Source organism: Centropristis striata, chromosome 10 (assembly GCF_030273125.1).
Source record: "Centropristis striata isolate RG_2023a ecotype Rhode Island chromosome 10, C.striata_1.0, whole genome shotgun sequence".
Taxonomy (NCBI): Eukaryota; Metazoa; Chordata; class Actinopteri; order Perciformes; family Serranidae; genus Centropristis; species Centropristis striata.
Window position 1 is genome coordinate 33452221 of NC_081526.1, and position 19796 is coordinate 33472016.

Below are 19796 nucleotides of genomic sequence, written 5' to 3' on the forward strand. Positions count from 1 at the left end.
GTCATGGAAAAAATTATTAGACCACCCTTGTTTTCTCCAATTTCTTGTTAATTTTAATTGTTCCAGGACAAATATAATGATAACAACAAAAATAGCTCATAAGAGTTTAATTTAAGAGCTGATATCTAGACATTTTCCATGGTTTTCTTGATAATGATTTTGGTTATTATCAAGAAAACCAAGACAGCAGTTAAATTTTATTTATTTTTAAATAAAAGATTAGAATAAATGTTTTTTTTCTGCATGATAGATTCTCTGTGGGACACTGGAGGAAGAGGAAGTATAAAAGCAGTTAGGATATGGTGCAGGACATGTTTCTTCTCTTCCCTTTCACTAACACTACACATAATAATGTGGTTGTGTCTCTTCGCTAGACAGAATCTAATAGCCATCTAAGATTGTTCGGGTCCTGATCAGTGGTGGAAGAAGTATTCAGATCCTTTTTATTTCAGTAAAAGTACTAATACCACACTGTGGAATTACTCCACTGCAAGTAAAAGTCCTGCATTCAAAACATACTGAAGTAAAAGTACAAAAGTATCAGAAACAAAATGTACTTAAAGTATCAAAAGTAAAAATACTCGTTATGCAGAATGGACCCACTCAGATTGTTTTAGACATGCAAAATATGTTTTTGAATTATTATTATTGATGAACTTATATTAGCAGCATTTTTATTTCAAGTCTCAACGCTAATTTTAACTACTTAATATATTGTTATGACATTTAATTGAAAAAAAAAAATCTAATCACTATTAATTGATTTTTTTTTTAATATTAAATCTTGACCAGAAAGTCCTGCATTCAAAACATACTGAAGTAAAAGTACAAAAGTATCAGCATCAAAATGCACTTAAAGTATCAAAAGTAAAAGTACTTATTTGTCAAATACAGTCATGGAAAAATTATTAGACCACCCTTTTTTTCTTCAATTTCTTGTTAATTTTAATTGTTCCAGGACAAATATAATGATAACAACAAAAATAGCTCATAAGAGTTTAATTTAAGAGCTGATATCTAGACATTTTCCATGGTTTTCTTGATAATGATTTTGGTTATTATCAAGAAAACCATGACAGCAGTTAAATTTTATTTATTTTTGCATAAAAGATTAAAATAAATGTTTTTTTCTGCATGATAGATTCTCTGTGGGACACTGGAGGGAGAGTAAGTATAAAAGCAGTTTAGATATGGTGCAGGACATGTTTGCAGAACATAACACTCACCTCATCCAGACAGCGTTCGTACTGCTTCCTCTGATTGTCGTTTTCCATTGACAGAGCAGAGTTTTCAGCCTGTTCAGACCAAACACAGACAGATAAATTGCATAAATTACAGTCATTACTTTTGAATGCTTTGCTATCGTCATATCTAAATAGAATTTTTTTAAAAGTTGCTCAGCAAATAAGGTTTCACATCTCAACTGTGAGCCAAATACACATATAATAACAATTATTATGGTTATTCCTGCCAAAAAAAAAAAAAAATCAACGCGCAATATAACTGTGAGCTTTTGATGATATTTTCTTCTCTTTGACAGACAGATATCTCCCTGCAGCACTGTAGGACCTGCAGGTTCACTGGAGAAAAACATGGTTCTAAATGAATGATGCTTTAAATTTCAGGCATCCAGACTCCTTCCTGCAGCCCTGCACTGTGTCTGTAAGGCTCACTTGAGGTACCACAGGTATAATTCAATTACTGACAGAGGTTCTGCACGACGGGGAACAGAAACCATTCCGGGAACTCAGGAGGTGACTTTCCACCGAAATGATTAATCCAGTAAATCTTAAAGGCTAGGCAACCTGAGATGGCTTGTTCTCACTTAAGTGCTGCGGGCAACTCCTCTGAACAACAGGTTCACAGAAAATCACAGAAATGGCAGATAATGACAGGGGTGAGAGGGGTTCAAAGAAGTGGCCATCACACAGCTCCACGTCGACTTCAAACGAACCCAAGGTGACAGCCAAGGATAATTGCCACAGTATTTTTAAGCTGCTTCAATGACTGGCTGCTGAAATGATACTGATTAATATCCTGAGACTGATCACAATGGAGCACACAACAGTATGGATTGTTCTGACTCAGTGTTTTGTTTGGGAGGAATCTTGTTTAAAAGGCCATGGATCAGCCTGAAGGCTAGATCCGCTGTGTAAAGGTCAGGGAAGTCCAAGTTATGAGTCTGAACTTTAAGTGTTAGAACTTTATATACTAAGTGTTATGTGAGCTCACACTTGCTATTGATGTGGGAGCACATCACATTTACAAATGAGGATCATTGATTAACATAATATTCAGCAGACTGCAAGGGAAAAAAAAGTTGGTAACACCTTCTGAAGTCCATGTCTATAACGCATTATATACACACTCACAATGCATTATTATAGACTAATAGCACTGCATAAATATAGTTATATGCACTCATAAATAATGCTTTTTAGCAAAATGCATAACACATAAGCATTACCTAATGATGGTAATACTTATGTCTATTATGCATTATAAACATACTTATTATGATTATTATCACTGTTATAATGCATTATAAACACACTTGTGGTTATAATCACTGTTACAATGCATTATAAACATACTTATTATGATTATTATCACTGTTATAATGCATTATAAACAAACTTGTGGTTATAATCACTGTTATAATGCATTATAAACACACTTGTGGTTATAATCACTGTTATAATGCATTATAAACACACTTGTGGTTATAATCACTGTTATAGTGCATTATAAACACACTTGTGGTTATAATCACTGTTATAGTGCATTATAAACATACTTATAATGATAATAATTACTGTTGTAATGCATTATAAACATACTTGTAATGATTAAAATCACTGTCATAAATTATAATGCATTATAAACATACATATTATGATTATAATCAGTTATAATGCAATATAAAAATACTTATAATGATTATAATCACTGTTATAATGCAATATGAACATACCTATAATTATAATTACTGCTTTAATGCATTATAAACATACTTATAATATCATAATCTTGTGATTATAAATCACTTAGAACTATAACTATACAGTGTTTATAAGTAGATTATGATGCATCATAAGTATGCTTATAATGCATCATAGATATAGGCTTGTAAAAACAAACAATATAAAGCGTTATGATATTTGACCCTTTAAATGTGCTGAGATTACTGTTGTATAGGGTATTGTGAATATTTATGAACACTTATAACTATAATTATACAGTGCTTATAAGCAGATTATAGGTTGTTCATAATGTATTACAGACATGTGCTCCATAGGAAGTGTCATCAAGTGGTATTTCTTATGGGAATAAATTCTGTATTGAGGCTTTAAGTGTCACTTTAGAAAAGTCGAAGAGCTGTTTTTGCCTCTGCATAATGTATTACTTCTGCAAAATGATCCAGAATGTAAAAATAAATCAAAGATGTAAATGTTTGGCAGCGTGCTTACTGCCACGCTCCCTCGTGCTTGTTTGTGCTCAGTTAACACGGTTGATCTGCTGCGAGAATCACATCAATCAGCGTTTTAGGCTTAACTGTCAAATTCCACTGAATATTAGTTTTTGGTTGAGGAGCTGAGAGGAGTCAGCAACTTCTCAGTCAAGGAGCACAGGAGGCACAGTTTGTTTTTATTATTCATATTTTCTTTCTTATTTGTGATTCTTAGAGCTTTTTTTCCCTTCATTTTTCAGATTATATAGAGAAGGTACCCAACTGTGCCATAATGACTGGAAAGTAGTTTCCAACTAAATGGAAAACCTTGTAATGTTTCTCCAGTTCAGCGTTAAAGTTTAATTACAAATGTGGATAAAACAAAGGCAGCCACCATGAAGAGGCAATGGCATGAAAACCACAAGATACACTCTGAATGATCCATTAGGGTCAACAAAGTAGACAAGAAAATTGATGTAATTTAAGGCGCCACTGAAAGATCATCACTAATGACAGAAGGGTTATGCAGGCTTCTCTAAGTACACAGAAAATAAATAAACATCACTGAAATATTACTGAAATGGTGAAAATTCAGCAAGCATCCATGCTACTAATTAACTTACATACATACAATTATTGTGACATTATCAGGATGCAGGATGCAACATTAAACCCAAGTTACATACAGTGTAGATGCATGTCCTGCATGCAGTCATTTACTATATTAATGGAAATCTGACAATATATTTGGTTGTGAAATTGAATCCCTTGTTTGATTTTGTTCTAGCCAGCCATGACTTTTATTAGTATTTTCAGAATTTAGAGTCAGCAGGACAAGACTTTTTGGTATTTATTTGTAGTCAGATTAGTATTGACCGATCAACTTTGAGCTTTGTTTGTATGCAGGTAAACAGCCCATGCGGGGAGCAAAAGAGGTGGAACACACAGGCCCAAATTTAATCCAAAAACACATCAGTTATCATCTGATGATGATTTAACTTTTAATCTGTATGGGGCGCCCCGTCTACAAAGGCTGAGTCCTTGATTGGTTCAACACCAACCTGCAGCCCATTACTGCATGTCGTTCCCTCTCTTTCTCCGTCCTTTTCTGTCTAACTCCCGCTGTCCTGTCCAATAAAAGCAAAAAATACTCTTAATGTAACTTAACAGAATTATCTGTATTCATATGCAGAGAAACAATCCAGTCGTAGATGCTGTCTCTCAGCTCCAACTCCATTCTTGCATCTCAAGTTGCTAATTAGACGGTAAACAATGACTAACACACAGAACAGGCAGGCGGCAACCTCCAGGTCAGAGCAGTGAAGCAACCAGAATTGCCTTAAGTCTGCATTCTTTCAAAACTCCAACAGGGGGCACCAACGTCAGTTGCAAAAGAAATCCGGTCCTATCTATCTCAATACAAAATGAGACTACTTCTCACTTGATTTATTACCTCAGAAAAAAATTGCTAGTTTCAAGTCTTCTTCACGACAATATGATGTTAACTGTCTAATTAATGGCCCCATTTAGAAAAAAATAGATGATAAAGAGACTTGGGGGGCGTGGCTACCTTTGATTGACAGGTCGTCATCAGGATAGAAGTAAAACAATGCGTATCCATGGCAATGTGTATCTAAATATTTGGCCATGAACTTGTTTGCCATGTTTTCATCTCAGAATTTTGACGCTTTCAGAGTGTGTTTTCACTTCATATGTGATAACAAATAGGCTGCATTAAACTTTGCAAAGACACAAAATCTTTTAAGATGAAGGTGTTGTTTTTTTATCGAAGGAATAAATGGTCAAGCAGATGGACTGACCAACACTGTCATAATCATAAATGTATTTAATATAAATTACTGTTAAATCAAAGTAAATGCAATAAAACATTCACAACAACTCAGCACCACCTAGTGACCTGAAAAAGCAGTTGATTGTGTTATTCTTGTACCAAAAAGTTTAATTTATATTTCCAACATTAAAGATGTCCATAATAAAATATTGTGTTAGTGCACTGATACATTATTGGCATGCAAAACATCACAATATCATGCTTTATCAATGTTATTCCCCTATTCCTAACAGGTATGTGGTAAAAGTGTGATTATGAAATTCAACAAATATGTCTCTTGGCCTTAAGGTAAAGCAATCATCATAACGGATCATATTTAACAAATGTGACCATCACAAAATCACACCCTGTAAAATAAAAATGAGCAGAATTAGCAAAGTGAACTCTGCTTTACGGTGGGTTTTACCTTTAGGCCGTTCTTTGCAGTAGATATAAATGTGCGATCGATGTGAGCTCTCAGCAGATGGTGTTAACTTTAGGAGGGAAGGTGTGACAGAGAGGCACACTGTACATTCACTGGATCACTGGCTGCAAATGTTAACTACCCTGTCAGCATTTTAATTATCACCTCCTGGATATGAATAACTCCTTTGTATCCTGCTGCTTGTGTCTTCCCCCTAGGACTGCACTTCAGCATAATGGGGTCTCATTTTCAAAGATGGATTGAGGGATGATGAAACACTGATTGTGCTTGTTTCTCATCCTCATGGCTCACTGGTTACTTTAAAGGAAGCTCTGCAGACTCTGTGCTATGAATGACACATGACAGTTGTTAATGATAACTTCATCCAAACAAGAGAAAGATTTAACATTAATAACTGACAAGTTCCAAGCTACATGAATTCATTATGTATTTACCTTGGGCTGCTCTTAAATTATTTTTAATGCATCCTAGATTTCACTAATGATTTCAAATATGGCCTTGGCCTCAGCTACCACTTTACGCCATATAACCCAGTCTGACACATCAGAAATAGCCATTTGGTAGCCTGCAGCAGATTTCTGCAGCATGCCCAAAGGTTTTTATGAAGGCCAGTGAGAAAAAAAAATTAAGAATATACAAAGTGGGCCAAATAATTTTGGTGGAGGGCCAGATTTTATCCAATTTGCTGATCTATGCTATAGAGAAAGTGATTAAAAGTGATAATTAGTTTATTGATTGGCCTAACAGGAAGTCAAAGTGTAAAAGGCTAAATGCACTGGAAGCCATAAGTGACGCACCCCGTTTGATTTGATGTGAAAAGCCGACACCACAGAACCAGCAGTGTTTCTGGAAAAAGTAGCTCTAAAAGTTTAACTACTACAGCTGAGAGAGTTGTTTTCGTTCCACATTTCAGAATTATAAGTATTTTTTATAAAGTTGGGGCAACCTTGCAGCTCTACTGTGTGGAGTTTGCATGTTCTCCCCCGTGTCAGCGTGGGTTCTCACCGGGTACTCCGGTTTCCTCACACAGTCCAAAAACATGCAGCTTAGGTTTAATTGGTGACTCTAAATTGTCCATATGTATGAATATGAATGGTTGTCTGTCTTTTTGTGTCAGCCCTGTGGTTGTCTGGCTTCCTGTCCAAGGTCTAAGCTTTTGTTTTACTTATTCTTTTATACCTCTAACATGTGAAAACACAATATATAATACTGTAGCTGCTGGAAATACTAATTGTATTTGTTTCTCGCTAAGCTAACTTTAGCTATCAGCTGATACAAGGACAGTCTGGTATGCTAGCAAAACCACCAAGGGTCTGAGTTTTTATTTTCTCATTTTAAGTATCTTAAATAAACAGTTAAGAGCCTTAGTGGTATAGCTGTTGGCAGTTATAGTTGTTTTTGTTTAGTATTGCAGAATTACAGTTATATCGTTCATAGAGTTTGAAGCTAAGCTAACTGCTGATGCAGGGTGGGTCTGATATGCTAACGTAGCTACCAAAGATCTAAACTTTATTTTTTCTTGTAATTCAACAGTTAAGATCTATAATAGTAGGATTGTTGATAGTGATAGTTGTTTTTTTAAATTACAATTGTAATGTTCATAACGCTAGACTTAGACAGACTTTATTTTCATTCTGTTGTACATAGAAATATGCACATTGAACGAAATTCCCATGAATTGGCTCACAGTGATTGAACTCTGGGATGTAAGATAAATAAAATATAAAAATATGAAACTGTAAAAGTAGAATATTTATATTGCACAGTATAGCAGCAGAAAGTGTTTTGTTTTAAGCTAAGCTAACGAAGGTAATGGCAGCTGTTGCCGTAATAGTCATAATAGGTTTAGTAAAAGAATGAAATGATATGCAAGATAGATGTGTGAAAACGATAAAATAGCCTACACTGTAGCACAAGAAGCATTGTTCGCTGGGTCCTCATTGGACAATCCGAAATGAAAACAAAACAGGTGTTAAAGCAGTTATGGTGCATGTTCGGCTATTCAAAAACAATAGGTCTACTTTTAACACTTTAACAACCCATCTACTAATCCTTCCTATCTCATCGTCATAGTGACCAGACAGACCACCATGTAAACAGTCCAATAATGTTCAGTCCTTGGAAAAACAGCCTTGTGTTGTCCTTGAGCTGCCCAATTATACCAAGTCTGTAAAGATATCTAATGAAATAAAAGGCTACTCTCAATATATCGATCAATCTGACATTTCAGGGATGGGGAAAGGGAGGAGTGGTGGGGAAATGGGGAACAGTTGTGGGGGGGAAGGGTAAGAAGTGGACTATGCAATCCACTTTACCTCCAGGGCTCTGAGTCGCTCTAGCAGGGGATTGCTGTCCTTTGAATTCTCCTCCGACCCTCCGCCGGCCTCGGGCGAGGCAGGCATCGCTGCTGCTGTGGCTGTGGGTCCTTCCAGACTATCCTGCTGCTTCCACATTTCCTCCAGGAGTTTGTCCTGAAACACAGACACAGCAGATCAAAGATGCATGCCTTAAAGCCACAAATAAATGAAAAATAAATTCTTCATCATAGTCGGCTCCAGTTATAATAGCAATAAATCTTGATAAACAACAAACTGAGTGGGGAGTCTACTGCATATATAAAACTTCCACTTTACTTTTAAAGTGTTTAACCCATACATTTATTAGTAATACTCAATCAAATGACCCATTGTAAAGTGGCGAGTACTGTCAGTTTCACTGAGAATCAAACGTCTTGTAGCAGCTTGAAGCCTTTTTGAGCTTCGGTTCACTGATTTGTAGGGTCGACTAATTACAGCCTGAAAACCACCCGAGCACACCGGCTGTTTGGTTCATGTATGTGCAAAGTGCAAAGTTCAAAAGAGCTGGGCCGGTGAATACGGATCATATGGTGTGGTGATTAATAATTACACCCTCTTTCACATCACTGGTCTCATTGCTCAACAAGAAGAATCAGCTTCTCCAGAACATCATCATCATCCGTTTATATGATCTACATAATCTGATGCTATTTTGGTAACCATGCTGTAAATGTTCACATCATATTTTAGAAAGCAATGCAGTTTTATCTTGAAGAGGTTCATTGGGCCTACTAATATACTTTTTTACACTGTTTCTCTATACAAGGCCAATATAGCAAACACCTCTGATGAAGGCTACAGAGGCAAGGTAGCCGAAACTTGTCAGGTACAAGAAACTATTTGCTATATTGGCCTTGTATAGAGAAACAGTGTAAAAAAGCAATGCAGTTTTGTTGATTGTAATTACTTTTAAGAATAAAATGTTAACCGGTGATTTATTCTTAATGTTTTTAGGTAGAAAAGGAGGCTGTGACCTCTGGGGCTGAAAAGAGAGGCCAATGCAGAAGTGCTAGAAAGTGCGGTTCTGCACCTGGCCACTTGAGGCTGGTTCCAAAAGGGGTCCATCCTCATTTTACCGCTTTTCGACCAACTAGAACCTAGTATTGTTGCTGGTTCTGGTGCTGGTTCGCAGTTGGTTTAACTTGTGAACCGTCTCAGAACCTGTTTGCTTTCCTACAGGCTCGAGAGCCATGTCATTACATCATTGGGTAACGCTTAATAATAAGGTCCTTAACAACAATATAATATTAGTTAATTTTTATTGAGCTCATTTAAACTTCTTAATATACTTTTATGAGGTTAAATAAAATAAAAATGTCTAATCACTTTAAAATGATAATGTTTTAATGTTTAATGTTATGTAGTGGAGTAAAAGTACAATATTTGCCTCAAAACGTGGTGGAGTAGAAGTACAATGAGTACTATAATACTCAGGGTAAAGTACAAGTAGCTCATAAATGCACTTAAGTAAAGTACTTGGTAACGCTTTATAATAAGGTCCTTAATAACCATTAATTAACAAGTAATAAGGCATTGTTCTCGCTTTAGATCCGGTAGTTGCAAAAAGCATAGTTAACTTATAGTTAACTTATAATAGATGAGCAATAAAGTATATTTTAATATCAATAAGCAAACAACATAAGATTAATAAAGGCATGGCAAAGACATAATGGGTGGGTGATGCGTGTTTGTAATGCCATTATTAACACTTATAAAAGCTTATTAACACACAATAATGTTAATAAGCATCTAGTAAGGACTTACAAGGGCCTTATTACTTGCTAATTAATGGTTATTACAAGGACCTTAATATAAAGCATTGTTTACGTCTGGAAAGGTCTCTGCGACTATAAAAAACGGCAGACTACACGTCTCTTTATAAATGTTGCTCCTTTCTTTGCGAGCCTACCTTGGCATCCAAAGACGACTGGTACAACACATTTGTTCTGCTCGTCTTGAATGCTATGGACGGAGATTACGTTCTTATTAACACTGAATGTAAGTGATTCGTGGTTCGAGACCAACAAAGAGCAGGTGCCCCTCTGGAAACAGTTTTACTGGCCGAGAGCCAGTCCTTTGAGTGTGGAAATCCTCTGAACTGGCCCTGGAAGTGCTTTGTTTGAAAAGTTTGCAGGAGTTAAGAGGCAAAGAAGTCCCCCACTTTGAGCTTAATTACGGCTCTTCAAATATGGGTGACAGACACTATGTCTATATTTGATTTAGTCTATGGCTGTGAAACAGGGAATTATTGAGCCCTGGTAAAAAAAAAAGTAGCATAAACTACTTCTCCCCTGTGGTGCCTGGGTACGTATCCAGTTGGGAGTATATATGGGGCTTTAGAGAAATAGACTTATTTGCACAGCTGTAAGAGGTAACTTTTAAGGAAAATATAATCGTTTGTAGTTTTAATTTAATTTTTTTAATTTTATTATATACATATATAATAGAGTCTCTATGGCTCAAAAGCTCAGACAGGCTGCGTTTACTTCCTGCCGTGTGGAATGGCAGAAAAACAAAGTTAGAGAGAGTGGAACATTTAATAAGCCAAAGAGAGGAAAGTATTTTCCTCAGATGTTGGAGGACCAAATGACAATAAAACAACAGAAAATGTTGGACTTTCCTTCAGTGGGTGGCCAGAAAAAGCACTCCAGCAGGATGCCTGGTCTGTTTTGTGACTGCTCAATTTAACTGAGAACAGTTAAGTGCAGGAGGATGTGAGGGATTCATTAAAAGGAGCTCTTGTAACAGGTTTTAAAGTTGAATGTATTTGTGGACAGAGCAGCAGATTGGGTTAGAGTTCAGCGGGAGGGGTTTCATGTCCTTGTGATTATGCATTTGTACGAAAGTGATTCAGTTAAAGTTTTGACTTTTCTCCAAATGATTCATTTGCTATTCATCATATATCTATTCACTTAGATTTATGATTTTGACTGTGGATTATTTTTTATATATATAAGCCAGGATTCATCTCAATTTACTGCACGTCAGCATAAAATTGGCAAAAAACAAATACATCCAGTTCTATTATACTTAACAAAATGGGAAAATCAGACAACCAGACAAAGAAATAAATGGACTGTGTATGGCACCAGTAGATATTCAACATTATCAGCATGTAGTTCAGATGCATAAAGCTCAGTGGAACATGGTGGGTGGGAGCCTTTCAGGTTTGTTCTTCAACCAGGCGGATAATCACAATCATCTGTATGGGGCTCTAATTTTTCCAGTGTTTTTAGTGTAACATACTATAAAAATGTGCCTTTTTGTGAGTTATACTGTGGAAAATAATTAAATAAACTTTCTTTATTCTGGGTATGAGTCATTTTTCTTTTGACAAATTTGTTTTGATGTGATGATAGAACTTCTCTTTTCTTTTTTTTCAGTCAGTGCTGTACATTTCGTGCTGTATATTTTCTTTTGTCTGGCAGCTGCTGAGATGTTTGTCTGGTCTTTATTGGACTGCAATGTCATGTTGCATTATTTAGCACTAAGCCGTAATGCTAAGTGTAGAATTGCAGAAACCAAATATTAAAGCCTTGATTTAAAACAGAGGAAGATGGATGGTAGCATAAAAATGATCAGGGATGGATAAGGCTTAACAAATTAATTTTATGAATTATAAGCCTTGTTTGTATTTGGTCTAAGGTTCATTCGTTCTTATTTTTTGCACATTCATCCACACCAACACAAATAATAAACAGTCCAGAGTGTGTGGGACAAAACCCTGTTCTTGCAGTTGTATTGTGGGGACTCACAAGGTAAACCATTCAATTTTTTGGTAAGATACTTTAAAAGTAATCTTTCAGCATTATTTTTTTAAACAACAAAAAGGGAGAAAAGCTGTCAATAAAGCTTTCTTTCTTCTAGTATAACAAAAGTCATCTTTTTCTTTGACAAAAATTAAAAACAAGCTGTTCTCATTCACTGTTCTTACTTAAGCCTACAATATTATAATTCATATATAACCCACGTTGTGAACCAAAAGACTCAGGTTATTATGACCAGCAGTGGAAGAAGTATCCAGATCCTTTACTTAAGTAAAAATACTAATACCACACTGTAAAATGACTCCACTACAAGTAAAAGTCCTGCATTCAAAACTTACTGAAGTAAAAGTACAAAAGTATCAGCATCAAAATGTTCTTAAAGTATCAAAAGTATAAGTACTCGTTTTGCAGAACAGCCACACTCATATTATTGTATATATTCCAAATATATAATTACATTATTTGTATTGATGCTTTTATGAAAGCAGTGTTTACATTTTGTAAAGATAAGACTCATTTAACTAATTAATCCACAGTTATAAGATTTAATCAAATAAAAAAGTCTAATCACTTTAAATGTATCATGTTTTTATGTTAAATCTCGACCTGAAAAGTAACTAAAGCTGTCAGCTAAATGTAATGGAGTAAAAACTACAATATTCGCCTTTAAATGTAGTTGAGTAGAAGTATAAAATTACATGAAATGGAAATGCTAAGGTGAAGTACAAGTATTTAGATTAGTTTAGGTCACTGTGTAATTTGTCCAACCATCCATCCATCCATCCATTTTCATCTGCTAATTCAGGGCCTGGTCGCAGGGGCAGAAAGCTAAGCTTTTAAAAATGTAATTTGTATGTTAGTTAATTATGTAATTTGTAAGTTCACTTCTTTCACCTTGTCAATTCTGTATTTTATTGCACTTCATGCACTCTTATGTGAAGCACTTTGGTGCGGCTCAGCCGTCTGTAAATGCGCTATACACAGTAAAAAATGTTTGTAGAAATAAAACACTGTCAAATACATCAGAAATGGGGCGTAAAATTAAAAATTGTACATCACCGTATTAGACACCATTAATTACCGTAAATCAAAGAATAGCACAAACCTTTCACTTTTTCTGTCATAAACTGGAAGAAACACACAGTTGTGCTGTAAAAATATAACATTTTCACAGAAATTTATGGAGAAACACCATGATGTGTGAATAAATGACACAATTACCCTAAAAATAATAATAATTATTCAGTCTAAATTAGTTTTTGCTGATATTTACATTTAAATTTAGAATAGACAATAAACTCACTGTATTTTTTACGGTGAAATTCTGGCAACCACAGCTGCCAGTATTTTTCCGTAAATTAAACAGATTATGTTTTACAGTGTAGAAGAAAATTTGACTTTGACTTCTGTGAGAAACTACTTCATGTACATAACTATACTACCTATGGAAGTACCATACATATTCCAAAAATGTTGTTAAAAGTCGTCAATTAAATCCAAAATATTCCCTACCTTATACATTTTCATAGCTGAATACTGATTATTAACAGCTACTTTTTAAAATGCATCACTCCCGGTTGTTTTTTTTATATCCCCAGAGAATCCCTCTTTCCTAATTTCTTGGATACACATTACAACCTGCAAAGGAAAAATAATAATCCTGCCACTACATCATCATCTTGACAGAGCAGACTGAGATCAATAGCATGTCTAATGGCAAATCATCCCTAGGGTTTTCTTAAACATTATATCTGTATATGGAAGATGAAAAGTGAAAAAAAAAATCAATTGTTCACATATTTTCCTATTACAGGTCTGTAATAGAGAAAGAAATCATGCTCAGACTATCACCATGAAACCTTTCTGCCTATTCGTGTCACGTTTTTCAATTTTCAAACAAGATTTCATTTGATTCTAATGAAATAGTTAGAGCGAGAACATCATAAACATCAAGTAAACCAAAGGATTTAAACATGTGTAGTGGTGTCTGGAGGTCTCTCTTGTACCTTGTATGCTTTCATAAGGTCCAGGGGGTCCACCTTGGGCCCCTCCAGAGAGTCCTGGTTCTGTAGAAGCGTTCGCACCGTCTCCTCCATGCTGCGTTTAACAAGAGAACAAGCAAGAGGTCAGAGGAGCAAACTGGACAGCAGGAAGTGCTGGAGAATCAAAGACATTGAATGAAACATAATGGGCATGATTAAGTTGTGGGTTAACTTTTAAAAAACAATGTAAAGGTTCAACCAATCATTTAATCATTGCTGACCATACCGGGCATATATAGTAATGTATAATAAATTGTGAGCTGATCGTAATTCAGTCATTATCCTTAACCCTTTATCAGGCAAAGAGCTATATTTGGTAACTTTAGGTAATATTTCGAGAAAAAAGTTGCAAATTTACTAGATTAAAGTGGCAAATTTACAAGAAAAAAAGTTGCAGATTTAAGAGATTTAACGTGGCAAATCTGCGCAAAAAAAGTCGTAGATTTACGTGAAAAAAGTGGGAAAAAAGCAAATTTTTACCTCCCAGATTCACCACTTTAAATCACGTAAATCCGCGCATTATATTCTCGTAGATTTGCCACTTTAATCTCGTAAACTTTTTTCTCAAAATATTATTTTCGTATGTTTTTTTTTTACACATTCTGGCTGTATGTAATATCCTCCAATATTCTCCAGGGTTGAAATTTGGAATTTGCAAGTATTTCAATGAGTGCCCTATTAAGGGTTAAAGTGGTGAATCTGGGAGAAAAAATTGCTTTTTTTCCCACTTTTTCTCTTAAATCTGCGACTTTTTTCCCACAGATTTGCCACTTTAAATCTCTTAAATCTGTGACTTTTTGTCTTGTACATTTGCCACTTTAATCCAGTAAATTTGCAACTTTTTTTCTCGAAATATTACCTGAAGTTACCAAATATAATTATTTTCCTGATAAAGGGTTAACCACTTGTCCGGACTTGGGTCGCGGGGGGCTGGAGCCGATCCCAGCTGACACTGGACGAGAGGCGGGGTTCACCCTGGACAGGTCTCCAGACTATCACAGGGCTGACACATAGAGACAGACAATCACGCTCTCATTCACACCTACGGGAAATTTAGAGTCACCAATTAAACCTAAGCTGTATGTTTTGGGACTGTGTGAGGAAGCTGGAGTACCTGGAAAGAACCCACGCTGACACAGGGAGAACATGCAAACTCTAACTCATCAGAGCTGCAGGCCGGAGTCGAACTGGCTAACTCTTGCTAACCACTACAACACCTTGTAGCCCCTGCCTGCTGCCTCCCCTCCCTCCTAGGGATACACCTTTGTGTACGTCTGGATCACTGACCAAATTTGCCTTCATTTAATAGCTTATGATAAGAGGTACAATGAATGGTGAAATGAACAATGTCTGCAGTACAATGTAATTTTTCCAGCTCAGTGAGTCCAGTAATGAAGTTGCTAATTGGATGCAAAGGCACAGAGATTGTTAAATATGTATAAATCAATTATACCAACACTGGTGGTGGCTATCTTATTCGAAATGACCGTGCAGCATTGCAGATGTGTCCGATTAGGGATAAAATCGCCATACGGTGTCCACTGTGGGATCAGTTACTAGTCTTAAATACAGCATGATGTCCATCCATTCATTATCCTTAACCGCTTATCAAAGCTTGGGTCATGGATGGCTGGAGCCGGTCCCAGATGACATTGGACAGGTCTCTAGACTATCACAGGGCTGGCACATAAAGACAGACACACTGCAAAAAAAGAAAAGTTGGGTGGACTCAAAATTTCAAGGCAACAAACTTCGATAAAATTTTAAGTTGGACAATTAAACTAACGCCGATAGCATCAGTTAGCTGCTAGCATCAGTTAGCCGTTAGCATCAGTTAGCCGCTAGCTTTCGCTAATGACCAAATTTCACTGCTTTCCCGCATTTCACAACAAAGAAATAAGAGTTAGCAGAACTATTGTCCCTTGTTTTGAACCCCAACTTAAAGATATAAGTAACAACAACTCACCAACTTTTTTTGAGCATACAACTGGCTTGCTTTGTTGTGCTAACTTACATTCTTGCCCTAAATGTCAACAATTTATATTTCCAAGTTTTACCAACTTAAATCACTGTTTTAGGCCAAAAAATACAAGTTGGCTTTTTTGCAGTACAACCCTTCACGCTTTCATTCACACCTAATGAAAACATCGTTTCTGTAGATCTCCCTAAATCCTGCACACTGCTCCTTTAAAAAGAGGCTCCAACAGTATAAAACTGAGGGGAACTGCAGACTGCAGCTATCATTCTCTGTGGGGTTTTCACTAAAAGTGACAACTTTCCAGTGGTGGAAAGAGTATTCAGATCCCTTACTAAAGTAAAAGTACTAATACCACACTGAGAGATGTAGTGACTTAAACAAAACATGCAAGTTAGTTCATTTAAGGCCCAAGCATGAAAGTGCCAGTGTCCCAGCTGACCCATGTGTGTGTGTGTGTGTGTGTGTGTGTGTGTGTGTGTGTGTGGGGTTAGTTGTGAAACAGCCATTTTTATATTTGTGTACTTTTTCATGTATTTTATGCAAACATTTCCAACTCCTCCTAGAAGGTTTATAAGATTTGTTTCAAATTGCAAAGTTAGTTGATACCTTGAATGATGATCAGTGGTAGAAGAAGTATTCAGATCTCTTATTTAAGTAAAAGTACTAATACCACACTGTGAAATTACTCCACTACAAGTAAACAAGTCCTGCATTCAAAACCGACTAAGGTAAAAGTACAAAAGTTTCATCATCAAAATGTACTGAAAGTATTAAAAGTAAAAGTACTTGTTATGCACAATGGACCCACTCAGATTGTTTTATATATTACAAATACTTTATTGGTGATGCATTTATATAAGCAGTTTTTGAACTTTCTCAAGCCAGGGCTAATTTTAACCACTATATATTGTTATGAGATTTAATTTAAAAATGTTAATAATTTATCATGCTTTTTATGTTAAATCTCGACCTGAAAAGTAACTTAAGCTGTCGGCTAAATGTAGTGGAGTAAAAAGTACAATATTTGCCTCAAAATGTGTTGGAGTAGAAGTATAAAGTTACATAAAAATGGAAATACTCAAGTGAAGTACAAGTACCATAAAACTACACTTAAGTATAGTACTTGAGTAAATGTACTTAGTTACATTCCACCACGGCAACTTTCACATTACCCATTGTTAACTTGTCTATTGTTAATTGAAAAAAACATAGCTGTGCAGTTATAATGTTTTATTTGGGTGTTATTGGACATAAGTTAAATGTACACATTTTCCTGAAATCATGTGTCTTTTTAAACTCATCTTTCTTATAGTTTTAATACACAGAGCTGCAAATTCACATTGTCCTTCAACATATAATTAATAAGGCTTCAAAGCAGCCATAGTGCTGCAGCTGACATTTGTTCAAAAGGCTTCCACTGTATCAGTGAAATCTTGCTTTGTGATTTTGTAATTGTTTTCCCTCGGAGCTGTGTATGCTTGATAGACACTGACCATGTTCTCCATAATGTAGTACGCAGTGACATTTTGCCCTGTCACTTCCAGAGCAGCTTTCCCCTCTGTTTGATGCATGTGGCACAGCCATTAGCACAAGCTGCTGACTGTGAGCACAGCATTGGCATTCCTGCCCCGAGTCACCACCGCTGACCTGAAACAAACCCGCCGACATGAAATCAGCGGGTGAGTTTAAAGTCAAGAGAGATGCAAACTCACTTTGCAAACTCTCATTTAACAAATTGAGTCTCAAGGAAGGATTTCATCACTGCAGCAGTTGTTAATGTTTGCATAATGAAATGTGATCAGTGGTGGAATGTAACTAAGTACATTTACTCAAGTACTTGGTAACGACCATTAATTAACCATTAATTAACAAGTAATAAGGCCCTTGTAAGTCCTTAAAAGATGCTTATTAACATTATTGTGTGTTTAGAAGCTTATATAAGTGTTAATAATGGCATTACAAACACCCATGACCCACCCATTATGTCTTTGCCATGCCTTTATTAATCTTATTTTGTTTGCTTATTGATATTAAAATATACTTTATTGCTCATCTATTATAAGTTAACTATAAGTTAACTATGGTTTTTGCAACTACCGGATCTAAAACGAGAACAATGCCTTATTACTTGTTAATTAATGGTTATTAAGGACCTTATTATAAAGCGTTACCAAGTACTTTACTTAAGTGCATTTATGAGGTACTGGTACTTTACCCTGAGTATTATAGTACTCATTGTACTTCTACTCCACCACGTTTCGAGGCAAATATTGTACTTTTACTCCACTACATAACATTAAACATTAAAACATTATCATTTTAAAGTGAGTAGACATTTTTATTTTATTAAACCTCATAAAAGTATATTAAGAAGTTTAAATGAGCTCAATAAAAATTAACTAATATTATATTTGGAACATATGCATAACGAGTACATTTACATTTTGATGCTGATACTTTTGTACTTTTACTTCACTAAGTTTTGAATGCAGGACTTTTACTTGTAGTGGAGTCATTTCACAGTGTGGTGTTAGTACTTTTACTGAAGTAAGAGATCTGGATTCTTTTCCCACCACTGCATATGATAAGGCTTGAAAAATTACAGAAAAAAAATGTATGTTTTATTCTGTGCAATAAAAAAAAAAAATCTGTCACCCAATAAAAAACAAAATGTCAATAAAAAGCAACAAGTAATTCTGCAGTGACAGAACAGCTCCAAAACATCTCAAGCTATAATGTCAAAACTCATTTAACAATAATTTATAAGTGACAGTGCTGAACTGAGCACATTTCAGCCTGTTTTTTTTTTTATTTCTTGTTTGTTTGTTTACAAACTTTAGCAGATGGTTCACTGGTTCACTCTCACTGCCCTCACAGCATCATTTTGGACGCAGCAGGCAGCTGCTTTCACCTGGATAGAAAACCACTGTACACTACCTGCTCAGCTCCAAACTGCAGACACAGCTGGAGCATTTAGCAGTTATGAAGCTACAATAGAGTGAGTCATGGATTTACACTACCCTGGCAGCCAGAAACAGGACTCCACATGAATTACTATGTTTCCCACTTTCTCTGGATGTGTGAAAAGGCTAAAATTTGACATAGCAACTTAAAAAAAAACAATTCTGCCCTGTACATATAATCACCCAAAGTTTAATTCGAAAAAACATTCTTAGGCAAAACATTGTAAAATTCTTATTAAAGAAGCAGTTTTTTTAAATAAAGATTCTGACTTCAACAATTCTCAATTTCTCATTTAGCATATGTTCTTAGGAAAAGTATAAGTGCTGACACCCAAACAACTTCTTACTGGTTATCACACAGCTATATAATATTATAGTGTTTTAATTACTTTTTATCATTTAGCATATTTCTAACAATTATTGTCATTATTTTACAATGCATTCGGGTATTTAAATTAAAGACGCTACACACACTTGACTTCACATCAATTATGTTAATTGAGAGCCATGACATCCAATAATTAGTTATTGTTCTTGCTATTTATCTGTTTGTTTATTCTTAATATTATTGTCGTCATTGGATCGTACGGGGCTGAGGACAGACAGACAAATAGGGAGGAAAAAGAGGAGAAGGAAGGATATCATTCCTTCCTTCTCCTCTTTTTCCTCCCTATTTGTACTGCAGTGTTACAGCAGACAGAACAACACTGCAAAAAAGCCAACTTGTATTTTTTGGCCTAAAACAGTGATTTAATTTGGTAAAACTTGGAAATATAAATTACTGACATTTAGGGCAATAATGTAAGTTAGCACAACAAAGGAAGCCAGTTGTCTGCTCAAAAACAAGTTTGTGAGTTGTTGTTACTTATATCTTTAAGTTGGGGTTCACAACAAGGGACAATAGTTCTACTAACTCGTATTTCTTTGTTGTGAAATTTGGTCATTAGCGAAAGCTAGCGGCT

General features: G+C 35.5%; 1 protein-coding gene across 1 annotated transcript in view; it reads right to left on the minus strand.

The window, feature by feature from the left end:
• Nucleotides 1-19796, minus strand: part of LOC131979329 (nck-associated protein 5-like) — a 112973-nt gene that overhangs the window by 55517 nt on the left and 37660 nt on the right. The window contains exons 3-5 of the mRNA XM_059343275.1: nt 13858-13948; nt 8043-8198; nt 1227-1295 (exon numbers count right to left, since the gene is read on the minus strand). Of these exons, the coding sequence (XP_059199258.1) occupies nt 1227-1295; nt 8043-8198; nt 13858-13948 (316 nt within the window). The remainder of the gene's footprint in view (nt 1-1226; nt 1296-8042; nt 8199-13857; nt 13949-19796) is intronic.